The sequence below is a fragment of the Geospiza fortis genome, unplaced genomic scaffold (genome assembly GCF_000277835.1).
Source record: "Geospiza fortis unplaced genomic scaffold, GeoFor_1.0 scaffold396, whole genome shotgun sequence".
NCBI classification, from domain to species: Eukaryota; Metazoa; Chordata; class Aves; order Passeriformes; family Thraupidae; genus Geospiza; species Geospiza fortis.
Genome location: NW_005054345.1, coordinates 2,418,730 through 2,440,203, shown reverse-complemented (window position 1 = coordinate 2,440,203; position 21,474 = coordinate 2,418,730). Strand labels below are relative to the sequence as shown.

Below are 21,474 nucleotides of genomic sequence, written 5' to 3'. Positions count from 1 at the left end.
CCAGCCCTAACCCTGCCCCAGCCTGACCCCCCCCAGCCCCGCAGAGCTGGCCAGGATGTACAAGAACGAAGGGAACGAGTACTTCAAGGAGAAGGACTACGGGAGAGCTCTGGCCGCGTACTCGGAGGGGCTGCGGAGGCGCTGCGGGGACGCGGAGCTGGACGCGGTGCTGCTCACCAACCGGGCGGCCGCACATTTCCACCTGGGTAAGGCCTCCCACCGCCTGGGAACGCGGCCCCGCGCTCCAGAGCTGCTTCTCCTCCCCGTTTGGGGTTTTCTTTTTGTTTGTTTTGGTTGTGTGATAGGTTATCGGTGAGAAGGAGGCGCCTTGAAGCCTGAAGAGCTGGCTCGCTTCAGCACATGGCTGCGTGCGGGGTTTGTTCTCTGCTCCTTGCAGCTGTCACCTGGTGCTCGAGCCTTGGCTCCAGGACAGGGCAAAACCACTGGGTTTTTTAGTCTGTTCGGAAATAGACTAGTTTGGGTTGGAATTGATGGATGACCTTTAAAGGCCAGAGGTCCAGCCCCTCTGCAAGGAGCTGTGACATCTTCAGCTAAAGTTTGTTCAGAGCCCTGCCCAGCCGGGCCTTGAATGTTTGCAGGGATGGGGCTCCTGCCACCTCTCTGGACAACTTCTGCCAGTGCCTCACCACTCTCATTGCAAAAAAATTCTTCCTTATATTTAGTGTAAGTCTACCTTCATTTACTTTAAAACTGTTACTTGATGATGTTGGAAGTGTTTACCAACCTTAATAATTCTGTGGTTCTCTTACAGCTACCACCATCCTACCAACAGGGAAGGTGTTCTGGCCCTTTTAGTGCTGCTGTGTGTTGCAGCAGGGAGATGACCTGCTCACACCGTGTTATTTACCTCTCACCTCTGTGATTGATCCCTGTCCTTTCACTTGTTCTTAATTTGCTCTTTTTTTACCCTCACCTCGCTGTGATTGTAGGAACAGTGAATTACAGAGTCTCTGCATAAACCTTTTTGTCACCTTGGTGTTTGGTTAGATTTTAAATACAAGTGAAGGTTTTAAATAGATTTTAAATACAAGTGAGCACTTTTATTTGCTTTACAGGGAACTACCGTTCTGCTCTAAATGATGCCACCCAAGCCAAAAAGCTGAAGCCCACCCATCTCAAAGCCATCATAAGAGGTGAGAGTTAAAGCTGCTGCTGCTGCATGGAGCACCAAGAGTCCTTTCCAAATGCTTGCCTGATGTTATTTTTACTGATTGTGCTGCTATTGTTACCAGCCCTGAAGCAGGCTGTTGTTACTTGTTGCCTTGTTTCCTTGCGTGTTTAATAATTGTGTTTATAAAGCTGAAATTACTGTGAGTGGGCATCATACTTTGTTTCTGGACAGAGTTCATCTCAGAAAGGGAAAGCAGTTACTGGAAGAGATATCTTCAATTGTTGTTGCTGTTTCTCCCCAAAACAGAGCTCTGCCTTTTGCTTTGCATTTTCAATCAAAATATCCTTTTGTTCTTCATCTCCTATATCTATCAGAGGCACTGTGGAGTACAGGATAACTTTTCCTGTTTCCCACAATACTGTTCTTTTTTCCCACTCCATAAAAATCCCCCTTTTAATTTTCCTAACAAGACAAATACTGACATGTTAATTGCAATGATAAAATTTTGTTTGTAACAGACACTTGTACCATAATTCTGCTGATTTCTGTGTCTAAGTGATATAAGAACTGATGAAATACTTTAAATTTTCTTCTCAATGACTTGCTGGACCTTTCTGGTTGAACATGACCACACAAGACAGAAATGTTTAGTACAGGAGTGCCAGACCTAATGCTGTCTTTATAATCATCATTTTTATAGTAGTTGTACACTGACTCCAACACTGGAAACTTATAAAATATTCATCCTTCCAGGAGCTCTCTGTCACATGGAGCTGAAGAATTTCGTGGAAGCAATAGCATGGTGTGAGGAGGGCTTGCAAATAGACTCAAAAGAGAAAAAGCTTGTGGAAATGAGAGCTAAAGCTGACAAATTGAAGGTGAGGATGAAGGCAGCCTGGCCTGTGCAGTGCTTGTCTCTTTGGGGTCCCTGGAGGGGTTTCTGTCCAGTGTGGTGTCCCCAGGCAGGATGGAGTGATGCTTCCATGGGCTGTGTGTTGGGATGTGCAGGGGAAGGAGCTGGAGGGGACCTTCCTGGGGACCCAAACTGATTTCTCCAGCAGGGGAAAATGTCAGGGAAGAGCAGTGGTGGGCACTGACCTGCTCTGTGTGGGCACTGATGGGCTCTGACCTGCTCTGTGTGACCTCGGTGCATCCTTCTCTTACCTGTAGCGAACTCAGGACAGGGATGCCAGGAAAGCAAAGGTGATGGAGAGCAAGGAGCAGTGTCAGAAGGAAATTTTGCTTGCAGCAATAAAGGTGAGTCACTGAGAAGGGCTGGTTATCTGTGGTTTGGGGTTTTTTTTAAGAGCTCTCTCGTTTTTCTCTAAAAGTTGGATCTCCATACATTGGCTTTTGAGGGCTAGAGCAAAGCAAAAAATTGAGTTAAAATCATGATTCTGCATGGCTCCAGCCCCACCTCCCAGCTGTCTGTATTTCAGGTAACAACTAATGCAAAATACAGCCCCAGTGTTAGGAGATGGGCTGAGTTTTGTGAGTGCTCTGGCTGCAGCATCACATCAGCCCAGTGAACCTGGCTTTCTCTGCTGCCCACAGGCATTAATCCTGTGGAAGAGTAGAAGATAACCATTCAATAAGGTAGAGGAAGAAATCAGTCTTGGATCCTCTCCTTCCTCAGTGAATGTTTAAACTGCATTGAACTAATTCAGGCTCTTACATACAGTCAGACCTCTTTTGCTGTTGTTTTTCCAAGGAAAATAGTGAACTTTCTTCAGTTCTCTGAAAGAGTAGATGTTCTTAGGAGCTGGTGTGTGTAGTTGCACCCTGTAGTGATGCCTGGCAGGCCACAGAGAAAAGGATTTTAGATGCATCCCCTTCCACATGTGTTCTCAGGCTCTTCTCTCCACATCTGGGTTCCTCTGGATTCCCAGCTCTCCTCCTTTGTTCATGGATATCTGGCTGAGGTTCTGGGTTCTACTGGGAAGCCCAGTCACCTGAGTGTGATACTGAGGGAAAGCTTTGGAGCTGACTCATTAACAAGAACAACATAATTTGACCTTTCACTGACTGCTAATTTTTCGTTCTTATTCTCCCCACCACAACTGTTGGATTTTTAGTTGGTTTTTGGTCTTTCCCCTCCCTCCCCTCCAGGAAAGAAATATCAAGCTGGTTCTTGAGCCTTCAGATGAAGAAGAGGAAGTGTCAGATGGCCTGGCTGAGATATCCTTGGATGGGTTCCACTGTGGCAGTGCCACGGGGGCCAAGGTGCACCTGGATGCTGATGGCAGCCTGAGCTGGCCTGTCCTCTTCCTGTACCCTGAGCACGAGCAGACAGATTTCACTGTGGCTTTCCATGAGAGCTCCAGGTAAGTGCTGTGCCAGCAGCATTCTTGCATTGAGGAGGTGTTTGAGCAGGTGAGAGCAGGCAGCAGGTGAAACACTGCCATGCTGGAGCAGCCCCAGATTTCTGATCACACGGCTGACCCTGCTTTGCAGCAGGAGGCTGCACTCCATGGCCTCCTGACAGCCTCTCCAACCTGAATTATTCTGTGATTTACCTAAATTTATGCTGCAGACAACAAACACATTTAGCCAGGGTGACTAAAGGGGCTTGCAGTGCAATTACTCAGGCCAGTAATTAATTAGTGGCCAGGGATACTTGTGACCACACGTGTGGATTTTAGAGATTCATTAAGGTGCTGTTTCAAAGCCCTCCAAATAGATCTCAGGAAAAAAAAATTAAACTTAAAAATTATGAAAAGCTTCCAAAGGGGACCTCTCATAACCAGCAGTAATCCCAAAGTTCTCCTCAGGGCCTCCAGCAGGTCTGGCTGAAGTGCTGCAGACCTTTCAGACTGGCAAGCTCAGAATTCCACTCTCCTTGATGTTAACTTCAATTTCTGATCTCGTGGTGTTAAACAGACTTGGAATTTGTAACTTTTTCTTTGTTGGAAGACATATTCCTCATCTATTAATAAGTTTAGAACTTGAAATTACAGTGCAAGCAGGTTGGTGATGTTGTAGTACTTTATTGGTAGTGTTCACTGTGCTTTTTTGTGACTAAAACTAAAAGAAGTGGAAATGGATTTTTAGGACAAACCGGCCTCCCAACACTCTACAAGTACCAAAATAAAGAAGCCTTTGACACACAGACTTATTCTCATCACTCTGATCTGGTGAAGCATGGGACTGTGTCAAAGGAAAATCCATTTTAGACAAAATGCAGGGTGTTTATTTGACATCTTTTTCAGTGTGAAAATGTCAAGTTGAAAATAATTTGTTGTTGCACTGCTCAAATTTGAAGCCAATAACCTGAGTTACAGGGCCTTGGATTTATTGGGAAAGTGAGTTTGAAGGGAAGGAACTATTGGTGATCTAAACTTAATTTCAAATCTGTTGTTTAATTTGCTAATGCATTTTTGCCATCATTCAAATGCAAGTGTACAAGTTACTGAAGCTGAGCACTTTGTCTAAGCTGACCAAGTGTGTTTTGGCTTTTAGGTTTATTGATCATTTAATGGTGATGTTTGCTGAGTTACCTCCTTGGGATTTAGAAAAAAAATACCTTCCCAACAACCTTGAGGTGAGAATTTTGATTTTCCTTCAATTTCAGGGTTGTTGTGTTGTGTTTTTTTTATTTCTGGAGTGAGAAAGTGCGCAGCTCTGAAATATGAAAGTGTTGGCATCTGTTTACCTAGTACAGATGTGAAACAAGAGAGCTTAAACCCCTCACTTATAAACTCAAACATTGTCCACATATGCTGACAGAATTCACTGATGAAAATGGAAATTGTCTTCCAGTTACAATGTATTTGACAGAAGGTATTTATAGGTATTGCTTAGATTCCATCTTTGTAACAAGAATTAAGATTTAAATCATCAGGCTGATAGGTGGCCTGGTTTTTTAATTGCATCGTGGAGTTGCTCAATACAAATAAGAAAGTATTATTTTAAAAATAATTTCTTTTCAGAACTAAGTGGAGTTACTTGAGCACATAATCAGATCTAGATAATATATCTCTATTAACACTTTAGCAAAGGAGGGTTGTGAGTTGGTGCAGCAGGTTTTGAGAATTTTTCTGAAGCTGTACATAAAAGGATAGGAATGTTTATTTTTCATTTTCCACTCCAGTGTCATCTGTGCCAGGCAGCAGCAGCAGCACACCCTGTACAGTGAGCAGACAGGTCCAGAAGGACAGTGGCTGTGTACTTTTCCAGGTTAAATCCTGTGTGTATTTACAGTCTAAGGCGCCACTGTTGGATTTTAATCTCTTAAATCAACTCTGTTTTGTTCAAATACCTCTGAACCCACTCAGTTTACCTCGTAGCATTGCTGCATTTCACCTGTTGAAATGCAGCCCTTACATTTGGATTGGTTGCCTGTAAAGCATGAGAACAGCCTGTGTGTTTTGCCTTCCTGCTGCCACTGCCAGGAGAGCCTGAGCTGGTTTATACAGGGAAAACTTGGAATTCACACAGACCAATTTCTGCCTTGCTGAATTTTGCATCCAACAGTCGAGTCAAGCTACAGAGGTTTGATAAATCCCAGCTGATCCTGGTGTGCTGTTACTGGGCTTTCAGCAGCTTAGTGCTTTCCTTCATGTACCTTAGGCATTTAATAACCCCCCCCCAATTCTTTTTTCCAGCTCTATTTTGAAGATGAAGAAAGAGAAGAAATGTACGAGGTGAACCCAGAGCACACATTGCTACAAGTGCTGCAGCACGAAAGGTGAGGCTGTACCTGTCCATGTCCAGGGGAAAAAAGGCAAAAAGTATGAGCTTTAAGTCCAGTTTGTTCTTAAATAGTCCTAACTCTTCTCTGACTTAATAGTCCTGCCTCTTGAAGGTATAAAGCTGCATGGATTTTGTGCCTGGCTTTAGTGACTTACATGTGTTTTCCCCAAAAAAAATGAACAACTCTTTCCAGGCATGGATGGAGATGGGAAGGGGAGCTGGGGACAGCTGAACAGCTCAGAAGATCTATTCCAGATCCCATCTACACAATACTACTTAAAAAAAAAAAAAAAGAAGGAAAAAAACAGGCAGCAGCCTGTAAAGAGCATGTTGAAGGTTAACAATGCTCTCGCTGTTCACGCTGCTGCGTGAGCAGCCCCCGGCACAGCACGCAGCGCTCTCCTGCTCTGAAACTGCCTTTCAGGAGTTGGGCTGTTATTGAGAGAGAAGAATTTGCTGTTTGTGAAGCCAGAAGGTTCCTGTGCAGCCTGTGCAGTTGAGCTGCAGCATCTCGCAGCTCAGCGCGGGGGGCTCGGTCTGTCGCAGTGGGAGCGGGATCTCTGTCACTCCATAAAACTCAGCCGTGCCCAAAGGCCCCCAGATTCCAGGCTGTAAGGGCAGCTGCTAAAGAGCCCTCCTTCCAGAGGGAGAATAACAGCTGCCTTAATTAAAAGAAGCTGTTGGGAGAGGAGTTGATTCATAAAACACTTCTCCTCAGATGTGCTTAGCCCTGGCTCCGAGAGGCTCTGCTAATCAGCACAAAATCTCATCTCCAGCCTTTGGGAGGTCAGTCTGTATGGAGCTGGGCAGGAGTCCCTTGCTTTGCAGGATGCTGGGCCAGCTACAAGGAAGTCAAGGACTCCTTTTGATCTTTGCAGGTACTTTGTAAAGGCCGGGACCCCGACAGTTTTGGTGTTTGCCAAGCGTTCTCCTTTCTCTAAGAAATACTTCTCTGGCAAGAAAGTGCATCGACTGTAATGAGCAAGAAAGAAACAAGGACTCCTCTGCAAGAGGCTGCTGTTTGTTAGCCCAGCTCCAGGCTGCAGACTTCTGCTTGAACAAAAATACCTTGCACTCTTCAGGGGAGGAAAATAATCTTGGCACACAGGGAGACTTCCAGGGGAGCAGCACAGGAGAAGGAAGGGCTGACATGAGGGGATTATTTGTTTAAAAGGGAACCCAGCTGGCTTGCAGAAGGTCTCCTCTATGATAGGCTGCATGTGGTTTTGAAATAAACCTGAAGCAGTGCCAAGCACTGGCTGTGGCTGCAGTAACAGCAGCTGGGAATGTACTTCCTTACCTGAGAACATCACAGATCTGCTCGGAGGTGGCTGGGGCTGCTGGGGCTCAGCAGCAGTGGCCTGGGGAGGTGCCTGCCTGTTGCAGCAGGGTGGATGCAGTCTCAGGCTCCTGCCTGGGACTCAGCAGCTGCTGTTTTGTCCCTGCTTGGCTGTGCTGCTGGCCAGGCTGCAGCGGAGCTCTTTGTTTGGAGCAGTGTTTGACCCTTTTGATACCTTACTGAAAGTCCTACAGAACCTGGAATAAACGTGGCTATTTTAAGTAGACTGACTTCTGCCTAATGAATGAGACAACAGTTTGTCTCACCTTGTGAAATGCCAGAGAATGACAGACACTGATTGTAAACCCCAACATAACACCTTTATCCATTACATTAACTGGTACAGCCAACAGGCAGGGTCTTCTGTACTTCTGTATTAGTGTTTGGCTTTTAATCAGAAGTAATTCTCAGTCTCTCATTTCTTTCTCTTCTGCAGGAATGTAAAATGTCTAAAGCACACTGTAGCTTTAGACACAGGGCATTAGAAAGCTGTTCAGCCATAAAACACTCCTGCTTCCATCACAGAGGCTGGCTGCAGGCAGCTCTAGAGAAAACATTTCCTAATTTTCAACACAGCAAGAGTCTCTCCACCGGAGGATGCTGCAGTTTAATGCCCAGAGCTGGGGTTGCTTTACAGCGAGGCAGCAGGGGCTGGGCACTGTGCAGCCACCGGCTGGCAGTGCCCTCAGAGGGCAGAGAGCTGGCCAGCCAGGTGCTGCAGGCTCAGCCCGTTGCACAGGATGCACAGGAGGTTGCAGAGCGAGGACAGAGCGTGGTGGAGGGCGAAGCTCCGCGCCAGCCGCCTGTACCCGGGGTCGGAGGCACGGAGCTGCCTGCGGGGCTCGCTGGCCGCCAGCCCCAGCTCCTGCCCCAGCTCCTGCCCCAGCCCGTGGCTCTGCTCCACCCTCTGCAGCTCAGCCACCAAGTCAGAGGCCGCCCGCCCGAAGCACTGCGTGTTCAGCACAGAGGCGGCGATGCACACGAGGAAGATGATGATCTGCAGGGAGCAAAGCCACCCCGCATGTGGGGGGTTGAATTTCTCCCCCAGGCCCCCTGGCTCGCTGCAGTTTGGGTGCTTGGGGGCTTCTTTGAGCTGTGCGTGGATCTCCATGGTTTGCAAGCCAGCCAGAGGAGCAGAGGAAGGGGATGGGGCTGTGTGTGAGGAAGGGGGAGGTTACCTGGGTCTTGTGCTCCTGGCCGAGCTGCTCGCTGGGGTGGGACATGGCAAACAGGGTCAGGTTGAGGAAGGCACAGGTGGAGCTGATGTGGAAGTAGTAGGGGAAGAGCTCGCGCTGCATGGAGCCGAAGGTGTGGCGAGGGAGGTGCCTGCTCATCACAAAGCCTGCCAGGGGAAGGGCAGGTGAGTCCTGGGGCAAAGCCCCCTCCCCATGCCACCCCCCTGGGCAGAGAGCACAGCACAGCCCAACCTACCGGCCACGAAGGTCACCCAGACCTGCATTCCCCAGGAGGTGGAGAGGACAAGCAGGTGCAGCAGTTTGATGGTGTGGGAGGGCTCCGTGTCACTCGCCATGGCGTGCTGGATGGGCACAGGTCCCTTCATGTCAGCCGGGTCACCCCAAATTCGGCGCCGAGCTGTGGTTGCTGCTGTCACCTTGCTGCTCACAGGGCAAATGCAGTTCAGGTTCCCAAACCTGCTTACTCAGGGAAAGCTTTGGAGCTGGCACAGCCCCGTTCCACCACCACAGACCCGACCGGGCTGCAAAGCTGCTCTTCAGTCCCTCACATCTCAGGGCAGGGCACTGCGTCAGCACCTGGGAGCCACATGGCTGGGGTGGACTTTGTGGACTTTTGGCAAAGTCCAGCCAACGCCCCGCTGACCCCTGGCAGCAGGAACCAGCAAAAAGTCAATAAAAAGGGGAAGAGAAAAGCTGGGACAAATTCACCTGCCCACGCTGTGGCCATCAGAGGCCTCTTGGCCAGGGGGAAGCTTCCCTGTTTAAAAACAGCAACAGCTTCTGCACTGTTTAACCAAAAACCTGGAGGCTCCCAGGCTCACCCCCCTGCCCCAGACCCTGCACAGGAGCACAGGGTGGAAGGAGGCTTTGAAGGAGCTGCCTGATCCACTGCAAGGAGCTCTCTGTAAATTAATTAAAACAAAGCTTCTGGGAGTAGCCCATCAATACTGCTGCCTGCAGAATTCCTCCTCCTCCTCCCCTCGGCTGCTGCCTCGGGGCATGAATTACAGCGGGGCTGGCCTTGAGAGAGACACTGCCGTCTGATTCTATCCCACTCCTGCAAAGCAGATAAATGTGCCCTGTATTGTGATATATTAGCTCCATGTATTTATTTAGGCACCCATAAAATCAGGTCCTTAAACCTTCTCATGATGGCAGCACACCGGAGAAGGCACCCACAATCAACCTGGAGTGCTGGCCTGTAAATCCCCAGCTGTATTCATGGCCTTTTCCAAAAGCTTCTTGGCGTTTTGGGGGATTTTTTCTGTCCTCCATCAGCCCTGGATGGCAGCCGTGGTCCTTAGGTGGGGCTTTGTTCCCTGCATCAGTCCTGGGCAGGAAGGCAGTGGTGGGCTCTGCCAGCAGCCAGCACAGAGCCCTGCTGCTCCCAGGGGCCCGGATCTGCCTCTCCAAATGCTTTGCCTCCATGCAGGAATTAGCAGGGAGAGCTCCAAGGTGTTTTCATGCAGGATGGAAGGTTGCTCAGAGCAGGGGGTAACTCCATTTTTTTAAAAGGCATAAATAAAAATGGTGATCGATTGCTGAATCGGCCCTAGAGCTGTGCATTGATGGGGAGGGCAAAGAAAGGGCTCTGGGAAAGGCTGGGGCAGTGACCAGCAGGTCCCTCCTTCTCTCTGGGATGAGGCAGTGGAGCTCCAGGGATGCTCCAAGCTGCCCAGCCCTGCTGCCCATGCCCCAGGGCCAGCAGATGCTGTAGGGCTGCAGTTTTCCTGCAGAAGCACAAAGCACACGAGGCTCAGCCGTGCCCCCAGGTCACTCCTGCACCCCCAGGGACCCAGCCAGGCTGGAGCCAGGGCTGACCGGGGCCTCCCAGCAGGAAAAAGCACAATACTTGAGGAGAGGGAGAGGTCAGGTAAAGTTTAATGTTCAGGCAAATACATCATCCCCTCCACTTTAATCAAGCAGCAGCAATTCCTAACGGTGAGTAGCAAGGATGGCTCTTGTCCCGGTGATAAAAAGGCAGGATTGCTCTGAGTTTTGGGAGGTAAGAGGGCTCTATAAAAATTGAATGCTTTGTACCATGTTCAGCCTAAGATGGCTTTATCTTTTGGAGGTTGCCATGCCAGGCCTTGAGCTGAGATGTTTGTGATGGGACATAGAGCAGAGATTAGGGGTTTATGGCCACGGCCAGCCCAGGGCTGGGAGCCACTGGAGGAGAGGGGCAGGAGCTCCTTGTGCTTACAAACTGGGTGTGGAGTTTGGGTGGCAGAGGGACTGGGTGTTGCAGAGGGACACCTGGAGCCCTGCAAAAGACCCTGTGGTCATTTCTGGCACCCCATGGCCTCACCTCAGCCCGAGTACGGCATCACCATCACCTGCTCGTGGTTAAGCTCTACAGAACCCATCCTTGGGGTTAAGCACAGGGCTCTGCAGGCAGAGACAAGGACACAGCTGTAGAACCTGCTGTGCCCAAAGCTCTGAGTGCCTAAGGGCTTCCAGGGCTCGTTCATTTTCTTCCAGAAACCTCAATGCCATCAGAAAACCTGTGGCTGAGTGAGCCAGGAAAGCTGAGGAGGGGGCTCTCCACAGGCCTGTGGCTGAGGGCAGATGTCCCCTGTGCTGTGACTGATGAGCAGCACTTCCACTGTCACCCCTGCTTCATTCTGGTGCCCTTCCCAGAGCATCCCAGACTTAGGGGAACAAGGTTTGGCTCTGCCTTTTCCTTTTTCAGCGCCTCTGAAGCAGTTTGGGATTTACATCTCAAGGTGTTGGTGCATCCAGTAGCGGGGGACAAGGAGGGCAGTCCCAGACATGAGAGCCACCCCTCCAGGCAGTGCCCAAAATCCACTTGCAGGGAGCACCACCCCTTTCCTGCAGCAGTCCTGCCTCAAAGGACCCCATCTCCACCTGAGCCCAGGTGAGCTGCGGGGGCAGGACCCCTGCTCCAAGCTGACCACACAGCAAGCCCCTGGAGCAGACACTCACCCAGAGCAGACAGGGATGTCTGTCCTTTCAAAACACTTCTGTTGCTGCTGATGGGGTGGGATTTCAGCCCAGGAGGAGCAGGGGCTCTTTGCCAGCCCTGCCCAGGAGAAGGAGCAGCACTGGGGAGAGTGGGATGTTCCACCAGCCACCCCTACACCAAGGAGGGGCACAGCAGCCACCCCACATCACTGCCCCCTCTCTCCCTTTGCTGCCTCAAAAGGAACCAGTTATGCCCCACTGAGAACTAGTGAAAAAATAACCTGGTTTGGGAAGATTTTGGATCATATAAAGATTCAAGTAGCGTTAAGTGAACTAGAAAACCAAGTCCTGTACATCAGCTTATAAAATTTCTAAATAAAATAATAAAAAAGAAAGGAGAAGAGGTGTGACACATCAGTGCAAGGGATGAGGTGGTACAGTCATGCCCCTCCACCCCAGCCCCTGGGACCAAAGCCCCCAGGGAGGCAGGGTCTGGGTGCCACCGTCCCACGTTCCCTTCCGCCACCAGCAGGAACTTCTCACAGGCCTCGAAGGTGGAGCAGATGTCGGAGGACAGCCCCGCCACGTTGGTGGTGACGTAGGTGAGGTACCCCGGCATGGCCTGGTTGTAATAAGCCACCTGCGAGGCACAGGACCAGGTCAGCAGGGCCACAGGGGAGGGAGGAGCCTCCCCCAGGGGCTGTGGGAGCACAGCCACAGCGTCTCCCACCTTGCTCATCTCCTGTGACTCTGGCCAGATGCAGAAGCCGGAGCAGAGCGTCTCCCCGCGCGTGAACTCGGCCCTGGCGGGGTGGGTGGGCAGCGTCACCGAGCGAAAGGCCACCACGTAGGGGTCCCTGGGGACGAGAGAGCCCGGTCAGCTGGCACAGCCTGCGTGGCAGGGAGCAGGGCTCGGGCTGGGCACTCACCCCTTGCTGCAGGGCTTCCGCCGGGACGCCAGGATAACAAAGTCCTGCGGCTTGCTCTCGTTCCTGAGCTTCTGGCTCACCACGTGGTAGATCATGTCGTCGTCATCGACCTTCTGGACAAGCTCAGCACTCCTGGAAGGGAAGGGAACCGGTCACAGAAACCCTGCTGTGCCCCTGAATCTGAGCTTTACACATTTACAGCCCGCTACCAGACCCAAAATATTTGGGAGGACCCAAAATAGATGTTTGCTCCAGCAAAGCGCAGCCATCAGCCCAGTGGAGCCAGGACAGGCACACACCGTGTGAGGGGTCTCCAGGAGCAAGCAAGGGGTTCCAGATTGCAAGGCAAGGTGTATTCTATTACCATCTGTATGGCAGTTGTCTTTTGTCAAGGGGGCAGTTTTTCCTTATCTCTTCCACAATCACTCCTCCATGGGGAGGGGACATCTGCTGATAACAGCTATTGAATGTCACTGCACGGCTGATAAGAACAACAGCATCCCATTGGGAGATGCTCCGCCCAGAGGGAGGAGCCAAGCATTGCCACGTGGATATAATCTGGGGATTCTGGAACACCAGCACAGCTCTCCACTGGATTTCCCAGAGGAACAGGTGCTGCCTCTTCCACTGGATCTTCAGAGGAAGACTGCACTCTTTTCTACAGGATCCCTGCTCCAGCAGAACCATACCTGACACTGCAGGAGGACTGTAGCCACAATTCCAATGGGACTGCTGCCAGCACCCTGACCCACAGGGTGTCAGCTTGGGTTCTGACTCTGGCAGTGTTGTTCTAGTGTACTGCATTTGTTTATTTTATCCTTTTATTTTCTTCCCTATTAAAGAACTGTTATTTCCTGCTCCCATATTTTTTGCCTGAGAGCTCCTTAATTTAAAATTTACAGCAATTCAGAGGGCTGGGGAGGGTTTACATTCTCCATTTCAGGGGAGGCTCCTGCCTTCCTTAGCAGACACCTGCCCTTCCAAAATGAGACACAAGGCAACACACTGACCGCCAGGAAAGCCCAAAGAGATGCTCAACCACAAGGCTTAAGCCTGGGGGTGTGTGGGAACGGAGTACATCCCTCTGGGTGTCCAGAGTTGCTGAGGACCCTGCTGAGAGGCTCAGAGACCCTGGCATGCAGCCCAGAACACCTGTGGATTTGATTTTGACCCCTGGAGCAAGTTACCAGCTTTGTATGAGGACCTGAAAGTCACAGAAGTTTAAATAGTATAATAATAAAATTATCACAGGGTGAAAATGTAGATTTTAGGATTTTTGGTATGGGCTTATGGGGACAAGATGGAGGAACTTGGGCGTGTCCAGCCTTTCTTCTTCTTCATGTTGGTCTCGTGATGCTGGCACTTTGGGATTGGTTTAGAGTAGAAGTGCACTGTCTAACATAGGTGATAGGTATTGGGAATTAAGGTAAATATGTTATATGTGGTTTGTAGTATAAAAAGACAACACTGCCTTGGGAGCGGTCAGAGTGCCTGGGGCTGCCTGGCTGAGCAGAGCTTGGCTGGGCAGAAAGAAAATTTTATAGATAAGAATTAATAAACAACTTCAAGACCAAAAACTGAAGAGCTCTGACTCGTTCTATGGATGCACGGGCCGAAACTGAGACATCCTGCACATCTCGGGGCAGCAATTACCAACTAAACCCCGAGAGGGGTGTGATTTTGGGGAGGCTGCAGCACTCACACGTAGTGGCTGTCCCACTCGTGCCGGCGCCGCAGGTTGGAGAGCAGGGAGAAGGCTCGGCTGGCCGGGATGCAGACGGACATCTCGATGCGGAAGGACAGGAACTTGTCCTCCTCCAGCGTGTACATCCGCACCTGGGGGAGCACAGGGCACAGCTGGGACTTGCTCCCACTGGGATTGGCCGTGCTCTGGGGCCCAGGGAGAGGGGACAGGGTTTAGCACCTTTTCCTTCTCTCTGGCGAGCGCCCAGTTCGCTTTGGCCACAAGCATCTTCAGCGCAGAGACGTTGTTGTAGCTCAGATAAACCTGGGGCAGGGGCAGCACGTCAGGGGCAGGAAGGGGAGCAGGAGGAGGAGGAGGAGGAGGCAGCAGCTCCCACCGGGGACCATCCTACCTTGTTGCTTTGGTCCCAGGGCACGGAGAGCGGCACCTCAGTCTGTTTGCAGGAGACGACGTATTTTCTGCAGCAAAGGAACAGCTTCCCTTGTGAGGGCACACAAAGCACCCCCAGACTGTCCCTGCCCCCCAGTGCTGAGCCCCCCCTTTCCTCCTTCCTCCATCCCTCCATTCCATTCATTTTGCTGCTCACCGGTCCAGCCGAATTTTTTTCCTAGCACTGGCTTCTCTGTACCTCCTTTCTCCATCCTGATAAATGGGAAAAGGCAATTAAGTTAATAGGGAAAGGAGGATGGAAAAAAACCCCCAAAACACGCCCTTTTGGGAGTGGGAAAAACACTCAGCAGGGAATAGCTGGAAGGTGAAGCCCCCTTGCTTGACAGCTGCCACCCTGGACACACTGCAGTGATGGTCAATGATTAATTGTGACTTATTTCAGCATTGCCACCATGCTCTGATCAAGTGATGGGCACTGGCACAATAGGGAAAACTCTTGTTGTGGCTGCAAATCTGAACAAAGCCCCTGAAACAAAAACTGTGTACCCTAGCACCTGCAAACGTCCTCTCCTGGGAAAATAAAAGCCAAAAAAAGCAGCTTACTTTGAAGAAAGTGCTAGTGTGGTGTTTTAAAATGGGTGAAAGGAGGTATCAGGGGGCCCAACTTTGGCCATGAGATGATCTCCATCACAGTAGGAGATCCTAGTTTTAAGGCATCAAAAAATCGGGGAGCTGGACAAGGATCAGCCCAGGAGAAGCTGAGACACATTGAGTGTTTGCTTTGCCACTGTGTTCATGTGACAGATTTCCCTAAATATTTGGGTCCCAGCAAATTACAGATTAGGATGCTTTGAAAGGTACAAAACCACCTCAACATTCCTTCCCCAAAATTATAGAAAAGAGGAGCTGGAATTTGCAGGCAATACTCTGCTAAGCCTTGCATGGCTAATACACCTCCATCTCTGCTCAGGCAAATGGTTTATTTTATTAGTTACACCGAGCAATCAACCCAATCCACTTGCTATTGAGCAATTGCATTCCCACCATCACAAAACTCCGTTTGTTTTGCCGCAAATCCAAGAGCTCTCGGGGGCCGAGTGGGATTTTCCCCCGTGCCACCAGGCTGGGGAGAAGCCAGCCCTGCTGGTGCTTACCCCCGGCTCAGGTGCCACCATGGGCAGCGTGCGGGGCTGGCCCTGCTGGTCCAGCACCACGAAGGTCATGAAGGCGCTGTTGATGTGCCTGCGGCTCACAGACATCTCCTGCCCGTAGGCCTCGGCGCTCACCCCCACCTCCATGCTGCCAGAAAGAAACGGGGATGAGGGAGCAGAGGGATGAGGGAGCAGAGGGCCGTGGGGAGGGCGGGAAGGGCACCCCCACCACTGGCACCCACCTGTTCTTGAAGGCGTTGTTGACGATGGCTTTGAGCACCAGGCGGTCCCCAACTTGCGACGGCCCCCGAAAGTGGAACATCTCGATGGCCCTCAGTGTGGGGTGGGCATGGCACAGACGGCTGTGGGGACAGGTGTCACGCCCCTGGCCATGGCCCCATGCCACAGCACCCTCCCCGACCCAGCCAGAGACAAGGAGACCCCAAAAAATGTCACCCCTGGATCCCAACAGCCAAAGTCAGCTGTGAGAAGGAACAACAAGCCAACTGCAGAGTGTGAACCTTTCCCTGGGGTCCCTCAGCACCACATGCCTGTGGGACTCCCTGTGCAGTGCCACCCAAGGGTGACATGCTGGGCACCATCCCTACAGTCCAGCTGTGGCCAGACCCAGCCGCCGGTGTCCCCTCCCTGTCCTGGCTCCATCTGGGCTGATGGCTGCGCTTTGCTGGAGCAAACATCTAATTTGGGTCCCCCTGACCCCCTTGTCAGGTCACCTGGCTGCGATGGTGGCCACATTCTCCATCCAGGCCATGATCTGCCCCCCGAAGGTGTTGCCCTGGTGGTTGGCGTGGGGAGGCAGCACCAGCTCCACGCTCTCCACGCGCGTCCTTTCCGCCGGCACCGCCCCGCTGCCGTCCCGCGTCTCCAGCTCTGCCACGGGGGAAAGGCAGGGTTCAGTGTGTGTTGTACGGCCACTGGGACCCCTCTCCCAGCACCCCAACAGCCCTTGTCTGTCACCTTGATTTTTTTTAAGTTTTTCTAAGCCTTGTGATGTTTACATTCCTGTAACGAACTTTCTCGCACACTTTATGCAAATAACTTAGTGTTTTTGCATTCTTTGATGGAGGAGGAGAAATTTGATGGACTGTTGGTTTGTCCAGTGTCATCGGAGAGGTGTCACTTTCACCCTCCAATTCACTGTCACTTTTGGAAATCTATAAATGTTGGAGTCAGAAAATAAAAAGTCCCTTTTTTTCTTCGGAAAGAGCAGCAAGTCTGTGTTCTGTTGTTTCATATCCTATAGTGACACTTGTCCCTCTCCCTACAGCTGCCCTCCCACTGCATCAGCCCCCCAAACCTCCAGGCCTGGCAGTCTGGGATGGTGGGGCTGACCCCTACCCCACCGTGACACTCCCAAACCTCCATGTGGTGATCACCCCAGCACGCTGCTGAGCCAGTGGGATGTCACCAGTGGGCATCAGGGCTATTTTGGAAGCACACAGGGAACAGTACCGGTTTCCTGGGGGCTGCTGGTGAGCAGGTCCTTGAGGGTGTCCTTGTGCACCAGGCGCATGCGGCGGCGCTCAGCGGCGATGCTGTACTCGATCTTCTCCTCCTCTGTCTGCGGGATCAGAGGCTCCAGCCTCACCTGCAGAGGGATGGGGCAAGGTGCAGCCCTGCTGGGGGACGAGCAGCAGCGAGCAGGTGCCCTCCATGCCAGAGCAAGGCCCAGAGCCACACACCGTGCATCCTCCCGAGCACGGGACAGGGCATCACTGACCCATGAAGGAACAGCAGCTGCCTTGATGGAAAGCTGACCCAGCCCAGCCTCATAGAGGCCATTTCCTTACTGCCTCTGTGTGAGGCAGGCTACAGAGTCCCCCCAGTGCCACCACTGCTCACCTTGCTGCCCAAGGGGCCCTGTGCCACGAAGGTGGCGTACGCCTTGCAGATGCTGCAGTGCTTCCCGCTGCACAGGTCTTCATAGCTCACCTGGATGCCCACCTGGGGGAGGGCACAGCACCCCTGAGAGCTCTGCTCACCAGGAACCCACATCTCGCCATGCACCCCTGGCCAGAGCCAGCCAAAAATGATGGACAATGGGATTAAAGCTGGGATTGTGGGAGGATTTGGGGATTTGGCCACGTGGCTGGTGGGGATGGGCACACAGCAAGGGGGACAGGGGCAGGTGCACACACCAACCTCCATGCTGGAGTTAAAGGCTCGGTTCACTTTGGCTTTGATGTTGACAACTTGCCCAACACTGAAAAACAGGAAGAGGAGAAAGAGTGTGGGGTTACTGGGGGACAACAGCAACCAAGCAGCTCCCTCTGACGTCCCACGGCATTCCAGCTCACTGCCCGCTGTGGTGAGGCTCCCTGGGACTGTGGGACATGCCAGGTGGCCAGCAGGACATGGGGACAGCCACCCCCGAGACGTGAGAGCAGTGAGAGGTCAGCCCTGAGCAGCTGTGTGCAAGTGGGACCCCAGGTCTGGGTGCTGCCAGGACACCCGAGGGGGGCAGAGGTGCCCGAGGCTCGCTTGGCACCCCTGCCCATGTGGGCATGCACGTTCCTGCCAGAGCAAACAGCTCCTCCAGCCTTGCATCCACTGTCCTGCACAAAGGACCGGCCACGGGGCCTCCCCACAAGCAATGGATACCTTGGGATAATGGGAGGGGGCAGGAGGCAGGGCCAGCCAGGGGCATTTTGCACCATCTCTGAAATGAAACAGCCGCTGGCAGCAAGCTGCTGCTCTCCACTGTGCCTTCAGCAGGCCTCAGAGTACACACACACAGACCCTGCAGCCTGAGCCACTCCAGACTGGTACCCACGGAATGAGCAAATTCAACTTTTTAGTGACGCCGACAGCAGTCTGCACCAAATAACATGTTTAAATCAGGAATATTCCTCATTCCCCAAAAGAGGCCAGTGCTAGGAAACTGAGTGGAAAAATAAACCCTGTAACCACCACTTCTCCAAACCCTGTGCCCTCACACGTGCCCTCAGGCTCCGGGTGAGCTCTGTAAATATCCCACTCTGCACGTTGGCTCTGGCTGGAGCAGGACTGGCAGGAGCTGGTGCCTCTGGCTGTCCCCCAGCACAGACCCTGACATGCCAGAAGGTTAGCAGGGTTAGGTGAGCAGCCCCTGTTGACATGCCATGCCTGGTCAGTGGGGTTAGGGCTCCCAACTCACGGCAGCACTGTGCTAGGCTGGCTGCTCTAGGCCCAAACACGTCCGTACCCGAGCGTGCTCCTCCCGTCCCGCTGCCCAGCAGGGCTGGCAGACGGCTGGCTGGGGCAAAGAGAGACAGCAAATGTGGGGACAGGGTTAGAGGCCATGGAAGCAGCCAGATGGATGCTCTGGATTGGGTTTGTGGCGAGGGGCATGCAAGGGCGAGGGGCCAGGCAGGCAGGCTGGCAGCCCCACGTGTCTATATATAGCCCTGAAAGTACTTTATCTTCTCTGTGCTTATCAAACAGTGGAGGCCATAAATGCCACACAAAGCCCCACTCAAGGGTACGTGTGATCCTCCCCAGAGGCTGCACTTCCACACAGCAGGGCACAGGGATGGGGACAATGTGCTGCCCGGCCAGTGAGTTTTAAGCCAGTGATAATTTGGGGTCTCCTCCCTGCCTCTCCCCCACAGCACAAGAGCAGCAGAAGGCACAAACAGCCAGGAAGGAGATCTGACACAAAACTCCTCCGCCTTCCAACAGCTCTGCAGGAAATCCCTGCCAGGCCCCTTGCTCAGAGCCTTGAGCTGGACCACAGCAAGTGGGACCCGAGCCAGGAGCAGCACAAATTCCCTGCCCCCTTGGAGCAGTGCCCAGCTCACACCCGAGGAGGGACAAATGCTTTGCAGGGCTTGATGTAATGCTGTGGAGTGGGCTTGGGGCTGTTTTCCCTGCTCCTGAAACCCATGGGGAAAAGTTGCCCCAGGAGAAGGGCATCAACCCCAGTGGTGCCACCTCTGCCAGCAGGAGGTGGCACCGTGGCTGCACCACATCCCCACACTGCGGATTTCTCGTGGAGCTGACCCCCAGGGCAACGGGCACCTCATGTGGGAGGGCAAAAGTGTGAGTTCAGCATTTCCTGGGAATGACAGTAAAACCCAAGACTGAGTCAGACCTCCCAGTGCCAAACAAATCAGCTGACAGCCAGGGACCCCAGTGCCGGCCCTGGGTACCCACACTGGTGCCTGCACAGCAGGGAGTGGCTGGGCCGTGTGGATCCTGTACTGCATGGATCCTGTAGTGCATGGATCCCACATGGCACGGCAGGAACTGCTGGGCAGCATGGATCCTATATTGCATGGATCCTATATTGCGTGGATCCCATATTGCGTGGATCCCATATTGCGTGGATCCTATATTGCGTGGATCCTATATCGCATGGCAAACCCCCAGGGAGCCCCCTGGAATGGTACCCAGGGGGGAACAGGCAGGCACAGCGGGTGTGGGGGCTCTGAGAGACCAGTAAAGGTGGGTGGCAGTACCTGATCTTACTGGGGGTACAAAAGGAGGAGACTGCTTTGGGAACGCTGGGTGGGAATGCTCTCAGTACTGGGAGCCTGTGGAGGATGAGGATGGAACCCTGGGAGGGTTTTTGTCCCCTCTCATCCCACCCTCAGCTCAGGAGAAACATTGTCCCCTGAAACAGCACATCCCAAGGGCTGCATGAATCAGAGGGGGCAGCTCTGTGGGGCAGCACCCAGGGGATGCCAGGACCAGCCTGGGATGGAATTTTGAGCAGGCACTGCCCAGCCTGCCCCATCCCACACAGGAGCCGCTCCACGCCTCTGCCACCCACACAGCCGCTCCAGAGGCACAATCTGCAAGATTCCAGCTTTCCAGAGCACTAAATCAGAGCTGCTTCCTGAACAAAGCCAGGGAGGAGCTGGCGTTGGGGGAAATACCGGGAAGCCAACACAGCAGGAGCTCCCCAGGCGAGCAGACAGCGGATAAATCAGAGCAGACAGCAGCCCTGCAGCCTCAGTCCCTGGCTGCCCTGCCAGCCTGGCACTGCCCCTGCACCTCCTCCTCCTCTCCTGAGCACGCTGCTCCCTGCTCCAGCTCCAGCCCCTGCCCACGTTGCAGCGGGCAGAGGGGAAAGCCCCGTGTTTGCCTGCGCACGGAATTTACCTAATGGTGTGCTCAAAATAGATATCGTCCATGGAAGCCGTGACGCACGGGCAGCCGGCGTGTCTCTCGGCTGCAAAGGAAAAACAAACTGCATCAGCAACCTGCAGCAGCCTGCTGAGGGTGTGGGGGGCACGAGGGATCCTCTGCCCCATGTCACAGACATCTTTTATGAAAAATCCTTTCCTTAGGATTTTTCCTTCTGAGAAGCTGAGAGGCCTCAGGAACAAAATGTAAACAATGATTATCTGCTGCTGTGGAATGCAACAGGTGGATCTGTGATTGGTCTCATGTGGTTGTTTCTAATTAATGGCCAATCACAGTCAGCTGGCTCAGACCGAAAGTCCGAGCCACAAGCTTTTGTTATCCTTCTTTTATTTTTGTATTCTTAGCTAGCCTTCTGATGAAATCCTTTCTTCTGTTCTTTTAGTATAGTTTTTAATATAATATATATCATAAAATAATAAATCAAGCCTCCTGAAACATGGAGTCAGATCCTCGACTCTTCCCTCATCCCAAGACCCCTGTGAACACGGCCACAGTCCCAGGCTGGTGACAGTGGTGACACCCAGCCAGCATCCCTCTCCCTGCTGAAGCCCATTGAATCCCAGACCAGAGTGGGATTTGGGGTTTCTCCACCCACAGCAGCGTGGGTTTGCAGATGTTTGAAGGTTTGGAGGGTGTGCTGGTGTTTGCCTTCCTTCCATGAGCTTGCAGCTGTGGAGATGCACCAGCAGCTGATTCCATCTCCCCGTACACAGCAAATATTTCAAAGCCGCTCTGCTGGCACGGCTTTCCCTTGGGACTCCAGGAACCCCAGACTGCAAAACTGCTCTGGGAACCTCATCCAACTGCAGAACTGCACCCATTCCACTGTCACAACCTCCCTGTGCTTGGCTAAGCTGGTGAGCT

The 21,474-nt window shown here is 52.4% G+C and overlaps 3 protein-coding genes across 3 annotated transcripts in view; 1 reads left to right on the top strand and 2 right to left on the bottom strand.

Annotated features, from left to right (window-relative positions):
* Positions 1-30: 30 nt before the first annotated feature.
* On the top strand, positions 31-7,387 carry TTC4 (tetratricopeptide repeat domain 4). Its single transcript, XM_031058595.1, has 8 exons — positions 31-206; positions 1,077-1,154; positions 1,886-2,010; positions 2,303-2,389; positions 3,242-3,456; positions 4,592-4,673; positions 5,737-5,819; positions 6,703-7,387. The coding sequence occupies exons 1-8, from the start codon at positions 56-58 to the stop codon at positions 6,800-6,802; spliced, it is 921 nt and encodes a 306-aa protein (XP_030914455.1). The 5' UTR covers positions 31-55; the 3' UTR covers positions 6,803-7,387.
* A 137-nt stretch (positions 7,388-7,524) lies between these two features.
* On the bottom strand, positions 7,525-8,874 carry TMEM205 (transmembrane protein 205). Its single transcript, XM_031058596.1, has 3 exons — positions 8,595-8,874; positions 8,342-8,505; positions 7,525-8,160 (listed from the first exon to the last, which is right to left on the bottom strand). The coding sequence occupies exons 1-3, from the start codon at positions 8,722-8,724 to the stop codon at positions 7,849-7,851; spliced, it is 606 nt and encodes a 201-aa protein (XP_030914456.1). The 5' UTR covers positions 8,725-8,874; the 3' UTR covers positions 7,525-7,848.
* A 1,794-nt stretch (positions 8,875-10,668) lies between these two features.
* ACOT11 (acyl-CoA thioesterase 11) overlaps positions 10,669-21,474 on the bottom strand; it is a 16,875-nt gene continuing 6,069 nt past the window's right edge. Inside the window, exons 4-19 of the mRNA XM_031058545.1 lie at positions 20,566-20,635; positions 18,665-18,715; positions 17,623-17,683; positions 17,323-17,424; positions 16,933-17,068; positions 16,194-16,350; positions 15,702-15,821; positions 15,463-15,607; positions 14,505-14,560; positions 14,310-14,376; positions 14,138-14,221; positions 13,916-14,049; positions 12,214-12,345; positions 12,015-12,141; positions 11,788-11,924; positions 10,669-10,747 (exon numbers count right to left, since the gene is read on the bottom strand). Of these exons, the coding sequence (XP_030914405.1) occupies positions 10,669-10,747; positions 11,788-11,924; positions 12,015-12,141; positions 12,214-12,345; positions 13,916-14,049; positions 14,138-14,221; positions 14,310-14,376; positions 14,505-14,560; positions 15,463-15,607; positions 15,702-15,821; positions 16,194-16,350; positions 16,933-17,068; positions 17,323-17,424; positions 17,623-17,683; positions 18,665-18,715; positions 20,566-20,635 (1,658 nt within the window). The remainder of the gene's footprint in view (positions 10,748-11,787; positions 11,925-12,014; positions 12,142-12,213; positions 12,346-13,915; positions 14,050-14,137; positions 14,222-14,309; positions 14,377-14,504; positions 14,561-15,462; positions 15,608-15,701; positions 15,822-16,193; positions 16,351-16,932; positions 17,069-17,322; positions 17,425-17,622; positions 17,684-18,664; positions 18,716-20,565; positions 20,636-21,474) is intronic.

Bases quoted from the DNA above. Each gene is read 5' to 3' on its own strand.
- TTC4 (XM_031058595.1), top strand. From the start codon at position 56: ATGTACAAGAACGAAGGGAACGAGTACTTCAAGGAGAAGGACTACGGG. The intron at 1,155-1,885 runs GTGAGAGTTAAA...TCATCCTTCCAG, and splicing joins TCTCAAAGCCATCATAAGAG to GAGCTCTCTGTCACATGGAG. The intron at 2,011-2,302 runs GTGAGGATGAAG...TCTTACCTGTAG, and splicing joins CTAAAGCTGACAAATTGAAG to CGAACTCAGGACAGGGATGC.
- TMEM205 (XM_031058596.1), bottom strand. From the start codon at position 8,724: ATGAAGGGACCTGTGCCCATCCAGCACGCCATGGCGAGTGACACGGAG. The intron at 8,506-8,594 runs GTAGGTTGGGCT...TTCCCCTGGCAG, and splicing joins CTGGGTGACCTTCGTGGCCG to GCTTTGTGATGAGCAGGCAC. The intron at 8,161-8,341 runs GTAACCTCCCCC...TGCTCCCTGCAG, and splicing joins GCCAGGAGCACAAGACCCAG to ATCATCATCTTCCTCGTGTG.